A 17,335-nucleotide genomic window follows, 5' to 3' on the forward strand; every position below is an offset into this window, starting at 1 on the left:
AGCCTGTTTTTTAACCTTACTGAACTTGGGTAAATTTGGCAGCATCTGTGTATTTTTCTGTCTTTTTTCATTTTGTCCTTTAGTAATCTCTGATTTTGATAAGTGCTTTATAAATAAACTTTATTATTATTATTGTAGGCTGGACATTTCCAACCTTGAGATTGAATTTAATTTAAAAAAATGAATTATATAATATTCCTTTATAATGCAATTCAAAGGTGAGAATACACACCTAAACCTAACTGAGGAATATTGTACCAACCACTAGCCTCAGTGGTAGGGTACCACAGAGGAGATATATGCACTAAGCTACAGAGTAAGACTGCAATCAAACCGAAAACACAAATCATCAGACACCTTATCAAAATATGACAGCTGGCTGAGTATGTCAGTGAGGGAGGAACCTCCCATCCCTTATGTTGATGATAATTAGATCCACGATATCTGCATAAGGCTGTGCAGTGACTTCGGCCATCCCGACCACCTCAACTGTTGTCGGCTGCACTCTACATTACCCTGTGCCAACTGAACACTTGGGCCTATCAGTAGTTATACAATCATTTCTAAACTTGCTGTCGGTCCTATAGACAGTTGGCTGATTGATCTGCCCTGAATCGGTCAGTTACTAAGCAAAACTACAGCAGTACACAGATTTAGCTTCTTTACTTACATAAAAGTAAAAATACACTACCACAATGTAAAAATATTCATGAACTCATGTACTTAAGTAACAGAGCATAAAATCATCAAATTGTAAGTAAATGTGCTCCCTATAGGCAATAAAACTCCTTTCAGAGAGTTACATTATCATATATATGATGCTGGATGTTTATTATTACTGATGTGATCATATGTAAGTAGTAATATTGCACCTGGTGGAGGTGTAGCTATTTTTATAATTATAACCATATATAATAATAATTATTTATTTTGCAAAAACCAGAGATTACAAAGTGTTTTATGTTTTAAAAAAAAAGAAGCACATTTTGCTCAATTCATATATACAAACATATGTTAAAGAAAACAAACTTCCATAATACACAGATGCAAGAAACATTACCAAAATTATTATTATATTATTATTATATTATTACATTTTGATTGAAATACATTTTTACAAGGTATTCAAAGAAGAATTTTAATTTGAAGTCACGGTAGTTTAATGTATAGTGATGATTTTAATTTTTATTAGTATAGGCTATTTTTGTATGCAAAACTTGAATTGCTCACTGGTAAATAATCATCCACCATTTTGTCAGATCTGTCAGATCTTTCTGTGATCAGATGACTGCTGACCAAGCTAGCCATTACACCAGCTGTCCGAAGCTAATGTGTTGCTAATACAAAATTTTATGTAAGTGTTAATTTCCTGCTGGGTTACAGTGATGTTACTTGTCTCTTTTTACTTTTTTCTTGTGGACTTTAAGTAATGGCACACTTTATATTTATTACTTTCTACTTGCTTGATACTGTGTTGACACTTTTATATTGTCTTTTTGTATCACCTTGTGTAACCTTTATATCTTGTCTCAATGCCTTTTATGTGTTATGTAAAGCCCTTATTGTATTTGCTGGAAGGTGCTTTACGAACAAACTCTACTAATTCTCTTTTGCAGTATCTTTAGTATTAATGTATGTTTATTGTATCCCATCTTTTTCTGATCTGTAGTGACTATCCTTGAATTGCTTGTGTTTTATTACAATTGCATTCAGTAAAGATGTCAAGGGCAACTGCTGTTTTCAACCCTTACTGGAAGCCTATATAGATCTGATCCCACTCGCACAATGAGGATGTAGCATATAGTGGAAATATTAAAATAAATTACAAGTGCTTCATTCATTCCACATCAAACTTGGAACAGTTAACAACAAGCTTAACCACAACTGTACTAAACAAGTTGTACAGCTGTGGGTGGGTGGGTTCATTGTGCTTGCTACAGTGATTTAGAATGCTGCAATAATACTGCAGGGCCCAGTCATTACATCATTTTGTAAGTGTATGCAATTATGTAATTTTGACTGCATGCCGTTAAATGAGGCCAAATTTTGAGGAAGTGAATGTTGGCTAGAGGAGGAGCTTGAGACTGTGCTGACAAGTGGACAGTTTCAAGTGGATAAATGTTGGTCATATCTGCTAAAATTATGCATTTTACCTTGAAAATTAAAACTTAATATTATGGTATTTGAACAATGTGGGCATTGTATTATATATAATAATGGTATTTCACACTTTTATCAAAAAAGTGAAGATTTGTCTCAGATGTTAAGATTTGTTCTCTTTTGATACTTTACATTTACATTTTGCCCGTGATACATTAATGCAGGAGTGTTTTTACATTGTGGTACTATTACTTTTGCTTAAGTTAAGGATGTGAGCACTTCTTTTTTGTTTTTTAAGCATTTTGGGTTATAATGAAATTAAATGACTTCACTTTCCAATGATTGTGGTATAATATTTATTTTTTGGATTGTTTGACATTTTTTTTTATTAAACTGTATCTAAATATCAGTTTCTCTATCAACTTCTATGCTTGTCATTTATAAACACAAAATGCTGTTGTGCACATGATGTCAAAGCATAAAGCATGTATTAGAAAGTCATATAATAGGATAGAACTAAAATAAATAGGATAAAAGTTTCTAGGAATGCTTAAAAAAATTATGGTATATACAAAAATGTTAAGTCATCATGGATGCATTGTGACTAAATTTCAGATGCATCAATTGACAGTTGGATTAGCACTGGTTGAAAGTAACTACTTTTACAAGTACTGTGCTTATCATTTTGAGATATCACTACTTGGAGTGTTTTCATGTTATCCTACTTTATACTTCTACTTATGAAAGGCTAATATATCCTTTTATTTATTTATTTGACAGCTACAGGCCTATCTTTCAAATTAAGATCTAACTGAGTTTTCATCATACTCATGATTGTCATTTCTAAATAGATGAACCTGCTGAGATGTGCAAGAAGGAAAAGTTTCAAGGAATGCTTAACAATTAAATGCCTGTTATATATTAAAAGGTTAGATCTGAATGACAACAGCCTATTACTCTTTGAGCCATAAACACTATTAAAAATTGCAGTTGTCACAATTAACACTTTAATAAGCAGAAAATAACTACTGATAATTGTATTTACTCAAGTACTGTACTTAAGTGCAATTTTGAGGTATTTCTACTTTGAGTATTTCAGTTTTATCATACTTTATACATCTACTTTACTAAATTTAAGCACGACTTTTAATTGTAATAGAGTATTTTAGCATTCTCATTCATTATTACTTTTAAGTATAAGGATCTGAGTACTTGTCATATGTAATGTTAGATTATTTGAATAAAATAGATGTGACTTTAATTTTGTCTTGTCTTTGTCATTTTATTTATTTATTTAGATTATTTAAATACAGTCTGTTTAAGTTAGTTATGCTTGCCATAGCTAAATACATAATGACAATTTTCTCACACATATAATAAAAGTAAATGTGCTGCTAATAGAAAGCATAATTGTCACGGGGTAAAAGTTTATAGGAACACTTAAAAAAGAAATGTCTGCTCAATACTAAAACATGAGGTCATAATGGCAACATATAAACACTCCTGAAACTGCACTTGTAGCCATTAATAGCTGCATTAGTAATTGCAAATCAAACAAACAAGAGGCATTAATAAACGCCTGAGTTATACTTAGCCTCTAATAAAGTCAGGCAAACGAGAACTCAAATGTCATCCCATATCTGTGAATGCAATCGTGATGCTCCAAAAACGCGGAAGCAAGGCTCGTTTGGTATCTTGACAGAGACATCTCTGACCAATCCTAACTCTAACCATATACCGTGAGTGCAGCTGAGGGCTTGGGGGGAGGACGGGGGGGGGGGGGAGCAGCAGCTCAGTCAGAAACAGAAGTGACCGCTAGCTTCATGTCAACCACACAGATAGTGCTCCATTAGCAAGAGCGGAAACCTTTCAGAGGGAAGAAGGCGAGGGAGAGACAGAGGGAGAGTGAGGGGGGCTGCTGGAAGGGACACTGGCCTTTATTTCCTCGCGTTTGAACTCAACAAAAATATTTGTATCGATTTGTGTTTACCTATCTGAAGGAGCTCGGGAATATCAGCTGTAGGAAGGTTAGCTATAGCCACCGCCATCTCCTCTCAGTCGGAGCGACCGCCGTGTCTTCCACACCATGGGGAACGCTGCCACCGCCAAGAAGGGCAACGAGCTAGAGAGCGGTGAGTCCGGGCTGTTGTTTTGGCCTCAACGGCGTTTCATGTTGTATTTAGTCGTTTGACACTTATCAAGACCAACCATAAAGTAGCTAGCTACCCTTGTTATAGCACTTAACACTGTCCTATCTGGCAGCTAAAGTAAAGCAGGGGAGGGCCGTCCGTCATCCCCCGCACAGTTATCCCACCAGCGCTGCAGACACTTCGCCGTTTAGTTGTCGAAAAACAACAATTCAGGCTTTGTTTTGTGCGTGTAATCTTGCACATTTAATTAGTTAAAGGCCTAGCGAAGGTGGCTAGCAGCAACAAGACCCCGTGAATGTTGTGGTTTTCTTGGCTGTAAGGCAAGGGGGTGGGTAAGGGGAGCATTGACTGACAGTGTTAACAACAAGCTATTAAAGCTTATCACAGAGCTGTGAATGCAACGCTTATTGATATATTCTTCGTATGGATGATTTCACACGTTTAAAAGGTTACTCCGTGTGTGCCAGCTGGAGTACAAGAAGGATCAAGCTAGATGACCAGCTAGCCTGCTAACTTTAGCTGTGAGGGGGGGATTAGCCCTCAGAAGGCCCCTGTCATTTCATTGCCTCTTGATGGTGGTAGCTGTTCAGGCCTGTGCACATACAGTTAGCCGAAACGTGTTGTCGCCTCACATCTATATCTTTGGATAATGGCCCCAAACTAGCATCACCTCATCATCTCTTCTGAGGTGTCATCCTTAGCTTATAACAATCACGACGTGCTTCTTACTGTATGTTTTGTTGCAGCCTCCTCTCAGCACAGGCTAGCTGTGTGAGATAGAAACTTTGTACTGATGATCTTAAATCTGCAGCAATAAACCACAAACCCATGAGTAATTGTTATAAATAGCCAATAAATTTTACTTGAAGGCAGTGTGGGACTGTTTCTGCCTAGGGCTTCACTGCTACATTTTATTCCTGGCTACATAAACAAAGCTTTCCCTCTGTGCAGCACCCTTACCAAATATGGTGAAGAAATGACAAATGCCCTCTTTCCATTCATAAAACTGAGACCTACTACTGTCTTCCTGGCATATGCGCACACACACAAATACACTACAATTGTGTCAGTTGTGTTTATTTAGAGCCCCATTTCTAATCTTGCTGTGGTAAACGTCCATCAAGGCTCACTTCTCACACTCAGCTTGTCATTGACTGGAGCAGCTTGTCATCAGACCTTCGTCAGAGGATAAGGGGTATTACAAGCTTTGAAAGGTTTGACGTAACTCGGCCCAGGCCAGTGTTACTTTGCGCTCGTGTACTTTGATGTGTGCAGCTGGTCATCGTTGAGCATCCCATGCAGTATATCATACATGTTTCCCTATGCCTGGTTGTAAACATAAAAGCTGTAGGTGTTTATTGCTTGTTGCAGAATCAGTTGCATTTGATGGCTTAAAATCAGTCACGTATGCACTGACTTTTCTCTGCTACCTTCATGCACTTTTACACTCTTAAAAACTTGCACAGTACCCTCTGTGTTCAGTTATGCACTTAGTTTGTTTAAAGTAAAGTCACTGTATGATGCAGTGAAAACGTTCCTCTTATTTATCGACCTGTTGAGAGAGACCAGGCAGGCACAGTGAACGGTGCCAACCAGAGACACTCGGGCAGACAGAGATGATCAGATCAGCAATAGTTCTCATACTGCTAAGCATTTCTTTTGAGTGTAACTATGATCCTGAGATCCTGGGCCTCAGCTAACTGTTAAACCTGTTTAAGCTGACACTGTGCCCTGAGCTGCAGATTTGTCTGGAGCGTAACCGCTCTGACAAGACGTCCTGGTTACCTATAGCACTGTTTATACACTAGACTACCTGTGTTTACGCTATATAGCTGCCACTAGCTGGATCAGTTGGTCACAGGGAGATTAAACAGTTGCCTTCATGACACCTATTTTGTATTGTGTTTCACAGTGTAGTGCAACAGGACAGACTGACATAACTAAACCATGTTATGCTTGTCTGGATCTTGGCATTGCTGTCAGGAAGGGCTGGCCAACTGTGCTGGCTTTGGACCATTTATTTTTCCCTCAAGGTACAAAATGTTGGAGAGACGTTTGTGTGAACAAAAAGAGCTCAGATTTTTCAACTATTTAAAGTTTCTGGATGGGGAATATTAAATCAGCATGTAATCGATGCTGTTATTGTCATTGTCATTATCAATTAATCTGTAGGTCAATTTCTTGATTAATCATTTGGCTCATGAAAAGTCAGACTACAGCTGAAACAGTTAGTGATTAATCTGTTAGTTGATCTTTACAAAATTAATCTTTGTCTGTTTCATAATTCATTAATTGTTTAAATCATGTTTCAAGCATAAATGAGGAATCCCATCTGTTTTTGTTTTTCTCTGTTTACATCATTATAAATTTAATATATTTTGGATTTGGATAGTTGGTTGTACTAAATATGACATTTGAGGACATCATCTCAGGCTCTGGAAAATTTGTTGCAGCCCTAGTGTTGGTCTATAAAATGTCTGAAAATATAGAAAAATGACGTCACGTGACGTCTTCAAATTGCTTATTTTGTTTAATGAAAAGTTCACCAGTCAGTCATGTAGGTAAAAGAAAAACAGCAAAGCCTGGCTGTTGAGAAGCTAGAAGCTAAGACATATTTGGCATTTTGAAAAATCAGTTCAATCAGTCATCAAAATAGTTTTAATTCTTTTTGCGTCAATCAACCAAGTGAGTAAACAGCAAATCGATTTAGATTTATTTTGTTAACGCAAATTCAGTTTTATCTCAGTTTTCTGAATTAGGTGCAAAAAACCCAAATTATATTTTTTACAAAAACCCAGAAGCTTTGTAGAACATAGTATGGTTTGAATTTCTTTTTCTCTAGTATGGATTGTTATCTTTTGGATCTGACTTAATGTGCATGACTGAATTTGTGCTACATGGCATTTGGGTACACCTGTTCTTCGAAAACCACTGGAGACAGTCAGTCTCTGTGTAAATTCCTCAGGTGAATGTCAACTCTGTTTTCATTCTTGTTGCTTTGGTTCACTACATATGCCTCATGTTTTTTGATGTGGTATACTTGTTGTTATGTACATGAACTCTATATTTCTCTCTGTCTTCTCTTCTGTATCATCCCATCCATGTGGGTGATTGTTCCTGCAAAACGTTGGTGATCAATAGAGACTTTTGGTATGCTCATTCCTCCAAAAGATGACCAGAATGGCAGAATGGCATTGGTCTCATTGTGAAAAACTTGCTAGATGTGCTTGCTTATATTGTGTGCTTTGATAATAAGTTGGTGTTTTTGTTATCCGCATTCTCTCAATCTGGATATCTGCTGTCTGCTGTGTTCCCCATACATTGGTTTGTCTCTGCTTACCATTTTTATGCTGTTTTTAATAGTTTTCCCTTAAACCGTATCAAGTGATGCACAAGTTGCTCAGATAAACCTACCCTGTAAAGTGTTGTGGTCCCTTTCCCTTTTGAATAAGGCTACTAATTAACAGAAAATATACTGAGTTTCTTGGCATGCATCACTAGTCTGCCTGTCTTGAATGGTGTCGTCTTGTGTTTATGTTTTGTCTCACCTTTAGAACAAAGTATGCGGTATTTTTTTAATATCCTGTTTAATTTATATCCAGATGAGAGTTGACGTTGCCCCGTTTTCTTCTCCATTGATTTACAATTTAATTTCCATTTCCCACATTTCTTCCTTTCCCCTTCTAGTAGAATAGCATTTGGTCTTTTTGCCAGTTCCACCTAAAACCTGTACCTGTCTTTATAGTAATGACTCAAACTGTGTTGCTAAACTGTGTAGGCTAACTGTATCTTTTTTTCTTTTAGTGAAAGAGTTTCTAGCCAAAGCCAAAGAAGATTTCTTACGGAAATGGGAATGCCCACCACAGGTCAGAATAATGGAAAGTTGAACTTAACATTTGCTGTAGCTTCGTCCACAGAGTAATCTAACACATTGTTATTTTCACAGAGCACAACGTGCCTAGATGATTTTGACAGATTAAAGACCCTGGGTACCGGCTCATTTGGGAGAGTCATGCTGGTGAAACACAAAGGAACAGAGCAATACTTTGCCATGAAAATACTGGACAAGCAGAAGGTCAGTTAAAACATGTATCGGGCCTCATGGGACATTTTCAAATAAATAATAGTGTTGACATTAGCAGCTTTATGTGCAGCGACAATAAATGTTTGGTGGCACTTAATATATCCAGCAAATACCCTAAAAGATGACATTTGAACCTGTTGCTGTTGCATTACAGGGTTACTAGAGGACACAAGTAAAATACATAAATAACTAAAAGCTTTCTTTCCTCTCAGTGTTTGCAATCTCTATTGCTAGTGTCAGTGAGATTGGCCCGACAAAATCATCTTATCTCTTTTTATCTGACAGGTGGTGAAACTCAAGCAAATAGAACACACATTAAATGAGAAGAGGATATTACAGGCTGTGAGCTTCCCCTTTCTCGTCAAACTTGAGTACGCGTTTAAGGTACAGTATCCTTTTTTTTTTTTTTTTTTTTTTTTTTTTTTTTATGTAGTAATTAAGATTCCTTTTTAAGGTTATCAGCATTGTTCAAGTGTCTTTTCCTTTATGGTAGGACAACTCCAATTTGTACATGGTGATGGAGTACGTTCCAGGAGGAGAGATGTTCTCACACTTAAGAAGAATTGGAAGGTTCAGGTGAGTATTCATTACGTATAAAATATACAGCGTCTTATTGTGCAATGCCCCCTTGATTTAACTTTTTATTTTCTGCTTATAAGAAACATTGATCAGTTTTTGAGATTACTTGTGTTGCATGTTTTTTTTTTTTCGTGTGTGACTGTGACCACACTTATCTCTTATTCCTTTCCAGTGAACCACATGCACGATTTTACGCCGCCCAAATAGTGCTGACATTTGAGTACCTCCATTCACTAGATCTCATATACAGAGATCTGAAACCTGAGAACCTTCTCATTGACCACCACGGCTACATTCAGGTGAGCTAGAATGAAACCAATGAATAAGTAATGCTGCTGTGTCCTAAATGTCCACACTGTGCACATGAATGGTGTGTATATATATATATATATATATATATATATATATATGTGTGTGTGTACTCCTGACTTCTAGGTGACAGACTTTGGATTTGCAAAGAGGGTAAAAGGCAGGACCTGGACGTTGTGTGGGACACCGGAGTACCTGGCACCAGAAATCATCCTCAGCAAAGTATGGAGTTTCTGTTTTTTTTTTTTGTTTTTTTTCTTTTTAAGTGTTTGAACAGATGAATGGTCTTTCCTTTCTCTGTAGTGCAACAAAAAGTCCACCCCACAGTTCTTAATATAGTAATACAGTAACTGTTTTTGCATTTCCCAGAAGACCTTGTTTGGCTGAGTAATTTACTTCCCCTAGTAGATAACATCAATTAATCAATCAATTTTTTTTTTTTTTTTTTCCAGCCAATTTCAAGCAATAAAGTTGTAAATTTACCTAAAACATCCACAGTAGATGTCAGGATTCTTTTTATACTGACCACTTCAATCATCAAGAGGAAATCTGCTCAAGAGGAAGAACTTTTTTCACTTTCAGTAGCCTCAGTAGACCATAATGTAATGCAGCAAAAAAGAGGAGTGATGGGTTTTTCCCCCTTTTTTTTGTGCAAGGCTCCAAATCTAAGTTTTTATCAACTGGAAGAAATTGGACTTTGCTGTTGCAAAAACTCTTTCCACCAGAAAGTACAAACTACATTTGAATTACACAAGTAGAGAAAATCACTTCGGTTGCTGGTATAACAAAAAGCTCAATTACAACACACAATAAAAGTATCATTAACGTGTTGTATCCCACAGTCTGAGTAAGCAATGGTGGATATTGCCTTTTACCTTATGTGTTGTATGTAGACAGAAATGAGCATTGTTATGTTATGTTGTGAGTTTTCATACTGAACATGGTAATAAAATTACAATTAAAATTAAGCATTTTTATGCAAGTCTCGAAAAAAAGAATATCTCCCCAGCTTAATGTTATCATTTGGTCCAGATGAGGATGTAGGAAGCATTTGGAAGTTATTTCTTAATTTTAGAAGATGTCCTAATAAGGAAGCTCTTACACCCGTGTCTGTCTTGACTGTTTTAGGGCTATAACAAAGCTGTGGACTGGTGGGCCCTCGGAGTTCTCATCTATGAAATGGCAGCTGGCTACCCTCCATTCTTTGCAGATCAACCTATTCAGATCTATGAGAAGATAGTGTCTGGAAAGGTAAGCAGGCGTTTGTTTCGGAAATGTTTACATTTGAAATGTGCTTCCTCCCTGCACTTTGCACTTTGAGAATTACTTAGGTCTTATTGTGCTTGTACAGAACGCTGCTATTTAAACTGATTGAAGGAAAGTCTAATAGATTCTTGCTTCCTATTTCTAGGTGCGATTCCCCTCCCACTTCAGCTCCGACTTGAAGGATCTCTTGAGAAACCTGCTGCAGGTGGATCTGACCAAACGTTACGGCAACCTGAAGAACGGAGTCAATGACATTAAGGGCCACAAATGGTTTTCCACAACAGACTGGATCGCTATCTACGAGAGAAAGGCAAGACACCAAATGCATTTTGTAGTGACACCAAACAGCGTTACCCCTGTGAAAAAAACAAGTTAATTAGATATTGATTTGTTCATATTGTTTTTTGCAAGTTGTAAAATTCCCAGCATTGATGCCGCAATAGTATTATTTTACACTATTTTGTTATCTGAGGACTGTTCATCAAATTTATTTTAGTCTTTTTTCTGTGTGAATGTCAACAGACATTTCAAAACTGGGCGGTCAGAGTCTTATGTTTTTTTTGGTTTTTTTTGGTCACTTGGAAATCACCCAACTCCACTGATGGCTGTGAGGTATCAGTGTCACATGCCATTTTACAGGGACAACAATAGAAATAGTGTTTCGATTAATCAAAGTAGATATTTAGCTCGGGCCTGAATCCTATTGATCTGTTGATTCTTTTTAACCTCAGTTAACAATTGCAACAATTGTACTATGTTTTTAGAAACTTTAAACCAGCTCCTCCTTGTCAAATGCACCCCTTAAATCTGAGCCTGCTTGTCCAGATTTATTACAAGATTGTACCATTTTCATTAACTTTTTATGTTTCTCTTCGATTTATTGTTGGTCCCCAGTAGTTACTGGCTGCAAAATTTCTGCTTCTACTAGACAAAACCTTGTGACAAAACCTAGTGATTCTGATGTAGAAACAGTTAGTGAGATCCAACACACAAATCAAGAAGCCTGCTTTGTTTTTCTTGTCTATTGACAATCATTAAAGGTGACTTTTTTTGACTTGTTAAATACTGCTGTGTGACAATGATCGAATATAGTATTATACTGCAGGGTCATTTCAAAAGGGGATTTTAGAGCCGTTTTCACTCTGTGTCTCTTTTGCATTTAAATTTTGTCTGATAATATATTTTCTCCTGAAAGATGAATTAAAAAAAAAAAGATAGAAAGTCACTATCTGTGCAGATGTAATGATCAGATCAATTGGGTTATATTTGATCATCTGCAAACAATTAACAACTCAGTGAAGGTTGGTGTGCACACAAACAAATTCCTGCATGTTTTTGAATCACAACTAAGGTCATTTTCTTCCTCTTTCTCTATCTCTCCGCTTTCATTCTCTCTACCAGCCAAATACAGTATGTTTACTAAATACAGAGCTGAGGGAGGTGGACTGACACCTTTTGAAGGAATAGTACGGCAAAGATTTGACATTTGTGTCATGTCAAGCTTTAGCCTCAAGAAGATGTTGATTGCTGTATACTGTGTGCCTCTTTGAAAACATGCAAAGTGTAATGCAGCCCGGGAAACAGAAATGACATCGACATTCATTAATAATGAAGAGAAAGCCCACGTGCTCTGCCAGTCTCTGGTTTTTAATTGGTTGAATGTCAAGTGTTTCTGTGTAAATTTATTGAAAATAAACTGTTAACACAAAATATTAAAAGGAAATGGGTATAAGTAAATTTACAAGTATGTTTTTTTAGGGATTATTTGCAAAATGTGCAACTTCACAGCCAAACATTTGGTAAAAACATTTGGTAATAAACTGTGAAGGTTTAATCTCAGGGTGAATAATATACAGCCAGCAGAGGTACAGTCATATGCAAAACAAAATCCATGACATAAGATACCTTTTTAATGCTGGGCTATGCTTGAGATGAACTACAAAGTGTACAAACTGTTGTCCGACCATGTCTAAAGGCACAAGTGTCCGTGCTGTAGCTGTTCCAGATGGCAATGCTCAAAGGTGGGATGAAAAGCCTGCTGTCAAAATTGTTAAAACACGGATTAAGGCGCACACTTTCGGGCACACTCTTCCTCAAAAGAAAGTCATGCTGTTGCACTTGTTTATACATACAAAAATTTTGGGAGGTAGTTGTGTGGAAGAAAAGAACGCTTAAAAAAAAGTTCTAATTCTTCATACTGACTTACCTCGCTGTGTGAACGGGGTATGATTGTCAAGTTTGGAAAGTCACAAAAATTGTTTGACCCAGACATTGGAGAAGTGTGGAGGGAGACAGTTTCACATACTGATCATCTGACTAGCACTTCATTTAAAGCTTACTGCCTCCTTTAGCTGTCAGCCTTCAGTGTATGTTAGCATAACTGATGCTACTTAACACACAGTAGGTCTGTTCTATCTTTCATTTGTGCTTAGTGATTTGAATCTTTTTCACAATTTCTCTGTAAGAATAGTTTTCATTTTCTGTCTCTTGCTGTTTTGCCAACTGGCTGTTTAGACATAAATCTAAATCCTGCATGTTAAAATGAGTATTTCTCTTATTCTTGCAGGTGGAAGCCCCATTCATACCAAAGTGCAGAGGCCCAGGGGACACCAGCAACTTTGACGACTACGAAGAGGAGGAAATCCGCGTTTCTTTAACAGAAAAATGCGCGAAAGAGTTTGCAGAGTTTTAGGACGCGGGAACATGGATAAATCAGGGAAAATAAGGGGATCTTTGCACTCTTCTAAAGACTTGGGATGGAGCAGAGACCATCGTTTTTCAGATCTACTACATAGTCCCTTCATTCCACAAGGCTGAATGAGGTCGCCATGATCCTTGGGTGCCGATAACCTCTCACTGTCACGTACACCTGCGTATTAAAGCAGACACACCACTTGTTTCTTTTTCTTTTCTTTTTTTTGTACCTACCCGCTGTTTTTTGTTTTTTTTTTTAACTTTGAAGCAGTTAGTCTTGGATGTTGTTATCCCCTTTTAAAATGTGATATTTTTCAATTTATGAGGAAAAACTGAGACAACGGCCAATAATAGTCCACACATTTTAACTGACTTGTCTGTGGCAATTTGACACACAGTTGTGTGGGTTGAAGGGTACTCCCTCTAGTCGTCAATGGTGTATATTTAATGGTCTGTTACAAGTCCACATCAAGTACTGGCCAGCTTTCAGAGGTAGTATTTGTCCTATGTGCATATCTGTCAGTTTTGTAAGACATTTGAACACGTCAGGTGTTTAAAGCATGACCAAATAGAAAACAGTGGAAGACACAAAAAGAGAGGTCCTTTCCTTTCTTTGCTTTTTGCCTTAGAGAGCCAAGTCCTCAGACCCCCACAAAAGCATCCACTCACTGTCTTCTTGGTATTCTGGCACAGCAAGCCATTGCAGAAAATGACAAACCTTGTTACATTAGTAAAATCCAAATCCAGTTGTTTGTTGGATCCTCTTGGATCTGTTAGTTACATGTAAAATTTGTCATTCGGTATCTTAACCTTTTTTGTCGCTGTGTCTAACATTATAGTCATATTGTCCCTAGATTTCAGGTCTGCTTATAAAGACCTATCGTTACGAGTCTGTGGAACAATGTGACTCCAGTAAATGGAAAAGAGTGAAGTGAAAACCTTTTTAGGGTTTTCATTGAGTGTAATGTAAAGCTGAGAAGGTCAATGTGAATAGTGTTGCGGCTTTGTGCCTCAACATTGTTAGTGATACCTTAAAAAAGTACAGAATTTATAATGTATTAAATCAAAGATGTTTTAAAATCTAAAGAAACGGGAACGCAAAACTGCAGTTTGCCATATTCTCCCTGCCTCCAAACAGATTATGTTCTTTCATTCTTGTCAAAGAATGTAGATTTGCAACTTACAGGTATGCCTATTTGAAAGCTTAATTTCAAGGTACAGTTTTCCTCACAATACACTGTCTAAAATAAAGACTGCTCCTTTGTATCACATGTAACCCTGTTATTGTTAAGCTCATTACATTATACGTATATGCATTGTTTCATATATGTTTTTATTTATACACATTAGAGAAGCTAATAAATTTTATTTTTAAAAGTGTTGAAGTTGTGCAACTCTCCTTGCATTGTGACATTTACCGCTGGTACACTCGCATAAAGATGGTCTGAATTTCACCACACAGTAATCTAGAATAGTTAATGAATGTGATAAACACTAGGTTTAACCACAGCCCTTATAAGTCCTTGTTTAACTTCTTTGTTGCAGTTTAGTGGATCCCAGTGTGTGATCCAACAAACCCAAGATGATTTGTGACTAATTACAAGGGTTCTCAAGAAAAATTAGCATTTTATTTCAGTCCTTGAAAGTCAGCAAAATGTTTTTTTTTTCTTATTATCTAAGGTGTTTCACATATAGTGAGAATGTATACACACACTCATATATATATATATATATATATATACACACACAAATATATAAGAGGTTTTAGTAGTGAAAAGAAAAAAGCACGGGAACAAATTAAATTTAAATTATGGATCAGAAGTAATAGATGAGTCAACAACTCTATATGCCTCGATTTAAATGTTGAGTAAATCATTTATTTCAACTAAGTAAGGAACACGGCTTGTACATAAACTTTTTTTTCATTTTTTTCAATAGTTAACAGAAATGTTTTAGTTCAGTTTGAAACAAATAAATAGTGGTTCGCTTGCTGACCAGATACTTTTACATTATATCTACTTGTATCTGCCGAGGACAGAACCCTTACAGCGTTCCCAACCCAAAAATCCAAACTGTACATTTTTTAACCTTTGGCTTTGCCGTAGTCCTTCCAGTGAGCGGGTTTGTGGGTAATGTAGTATAGCGCAGGGCACGTGGGGCGTCGTGTTGCTGTTCATTCGAAGTTTGCGGAAACATGGCGGGTTTGGAGCTGCTGTCTGACCAGGGATACCGTCTAGATGGACGAAAAGCCACCGAGCTGCGGAAGGTTCAGGCCCGTATGGGTGTGTTCGCTCAGGCGGACGGTTCTGCGTATCTAGAGCAGGGAAACACGAAGGCTCTGGCTGTGGTGTACGGTCCACATGAAGTAAGTAGCATGAATGGAGGGGTCGGTTAGCCAACTGTTCTAGCATAACATAAAATTTATGTAGCGAATGAGCGCAGCAGCTGCCACCTGCAATTTTTGTAAATCTCTGCAAAGTGTAATTGAAGTAGGTTCATTACTGTGAGGTTAGAAAGGGCGTAGTTGTTTGCACGTATGTTTATCCGTGATCCAGATGAGCACGAAATGTCATTCAAAGTGAGTGAAAATCCAGTTAATATTTTGACGATGAAAAACACTTTGTTTAAAGCTGACCCAGAGAAAAACAAACTGAGATCAGACTAATCGGGATTATCACCAGACATAATCCTACTTTAGTATTTTATGATCAGTCAAGTAATGAGTTACCAGAGCCCAAATAAATGTGTTATTAACTCATTGGTCTGACCACCACATTAGGGCTTGTCAACATTAAATACACAAAAGCATGTTCTTGGCCTACATCTGTTTTTCATGGTTTAGTTATAATGAAGGGAAATCTTAATGGTTCAGCACACAATGACACTTTCTTCCAACTTTGAGGAAGTTTAGGGAGCGACAGAGCCCTGACCTCAACCCCATGCAACAGCTATGTGATGAACTTGAACATTGAAGCCTGGCTTTTCTGCGAGATGTCATGAGATGTTTCATGTTTGTCATCCCTAGATGCGAGGTTCACGCAGTCGCACTCTTCACGACCGGGCCGTTATCAACTGTCAGTACAGCATGGCCACATTCAGCACAGCAGAGAGGAAGAGGAGACCCCATGGGGATCGGAAGTCCACTGAGATGAGCCTCCACCTGAAGCAGACGTTTGAAGCTGCTGTGATGACCCAGCTCTACCCACGTTCTCAGATAGACATCTATGTCAAGGTCAGTAATTAGACTGTTGAACAGGGAGAAGCGGATTTGATGGGTTTACATGTACTTTTTGTGAGTTGATCGGTGTGATCTGATATTTTTGTTGTACTAAAGTTCTTTAAAAACTTTTCTTTCCAAACAGATTCTGCAGTCAGATGGAGGAAACTACAGCGTGTGTGTGAATGCTGCCACTTTGGCAGTGATTGACGCCGGCATCCCCATGCGGGACTACGTATGTGCCTGCACTGTCGGGTTTGTGGATGAGACACCCCTCGCTGACCTTTGCTATGCAGAGGAAAGTGGAGGAGTGAGCTCTCTGGCCTTGGCACTGCTTCCCCGAGGTGGACAGATCGCTCTGCTGCAGATGGACGCCAGACTACACCAGGATCACCTAGAGACTCTGATTGAAGCTGCCATGACAGCCTGTAAAGGTGTGAGCAAGGTGCTGGATGAGGTGGTGCGACAGCATCTTCAAGAAGTGTCAGTGCTCACTGGAGAGTGATGTAGGGAGGAGGGGGAACATCTGGACTGTGTTTTTGGGTGCAGCCTGGAAATGTTATTTGACTGTGAATGGAGAAGAATGATGGATTTTTTTTTATGCATTCATAGCAATTACTGTGTACCTTTTGTATATATGTAGTGAAGCTAATAATAAATATGTGAACTCTGCATCCTTTCTTTGTTGCTTGTTTGTGGGTAGTTGAATTTATGTATTTATTCAAGTAGTTCAAGACATAATCCTTTTCCCAGTGCAAAAATGAATACAAATGCTCACTTATTATTCAAATAACGAGCATATAAAGAGAGTGACAAATTAAAGGAAAAACTTGAATATGCTCTGGCCTTTACAGTCACCAGATCCCAATTCAGCCTGATTTGCCATTTATAACTATCAAATTTATGTTATTAAAATTGCAGTGGATTGAGAATTTT

General features: G+C 37.6%; 2 protein-coding genes across 2 annotated transcripts; both read left to right on the plus strand.

Annotated features, from left to right (window-relative positions):
• Window positions 1–3,894: 3,894 nt before the first annotated feature.
• Window positions 3,895–14,562, plus strand: prkacbb (protein kinase, cAMP-dependent, catalytic, beta b). Its single transcript, XM_056391766.1, has 10 exons — window positions 3,895–4,232; window positions 8,055–8,116; window positions 8,197–8,325; window positions 8,620–8,718; window positions 8,828–8,910; window positions 9,086–9,212; window positions 9,349–9,444; window positions 10,351–10,473; window positions 10,634–10,798; window positions 13,055–14,562. Exons 1-10 carry the CDS (start codon window positions 4,187–4,189, stop codon window positions 13,178–13,180), a joined length of 1,056 nt encoding a protein of 351 aa, XP_056247741.1. The 5' UTR covers window positions 3,895–4,186; the 3' UTR covers window positions 13,181–14,562.
• A 766-nt stretch (window positions 14,563–15,328) lies between these two features.
• Window positions 15,329–17,071, plus strand: exosc4 (exosome component 4). Its single transcript, XM_056391768.1, has 3 exons — window positions 15,329–15,547; window positions 16,208–16,414; window positions 16,545–17,071. Exons 1-3 carry the CDS (start codon window positions 15,377–15,379, stop codon window positions 16,902–16,904), a joined length of 738 nt encoding a protein of 245 aa, XP_056247743.1. The 5' UTR covers window positions 15,329–15,376; the 3' UTR covers window positions 16,905–17,071.
• Window positions 17,072–17,335: the final 264 nt, after the last annotated feature.

Source organism: Seriola aureovittata, chromosome 12 (assembly GCF_021018895.1).
Source record: "Seriola aureovittata isolate HTS-2021-v1 ecotype China chromosome 12, ASM2101889v1, whole genome shotgun sequence".
Classification (NCBI taxonomy): Eukaryota; Metazoa; Chordata; class Actinopteri; order Carangiformes; family Carangidae; genus Seriola; species Seriola aureovittata.

Excerpts from the sequence above, each read along its gene's own strand:
- exosc4 (XM_056391768.1), top strand. The coding sequence starts at position 15,377 with ATGGCGGGTTTGGAGCTGCTGTCTGACCAGGGATACCGTCTAGATGGA. Across the intron at positions 15,548-16,207 it reads TGGTGTACGGTCCACATGAA|ATGCGAGGTTCACGCAGTCG; the intron begins GTAAGTAGCATG and ends TGTCATCCCTAG. Across the intron at positions 16,415-16,544 it reads AGATAGACATCTATGTCAAG|ATTCTGCAGTCAGATGGAGG; the intron begins GTCAGTAATTAG and ends CTTTCCAAACAG.
- prkacbb (XM_056391766.1), top strand. The coding sequence starts at position 4,187 with ATGGGGAACGCTGCCACCGCCAAGAAGGGCAACGAGCTAGAGAGCG. Across the intron at positions 4,233-8,054 it reads GGGCAACGAGCTAGAGAGCG|TGAAAGAGTTTCTAGCCAAA; the intron begins GTGAGTCCGGGC and ends TTTTTCTTTTAG. Across the intron at positions 10,474-10,633 it reads AGAAGATAGTGTCTGGAAAG|GTGCGATTCCCCTCCCACTT; the intron begins GTAAGCAGGCGT and ends TCCTATTTCTAG.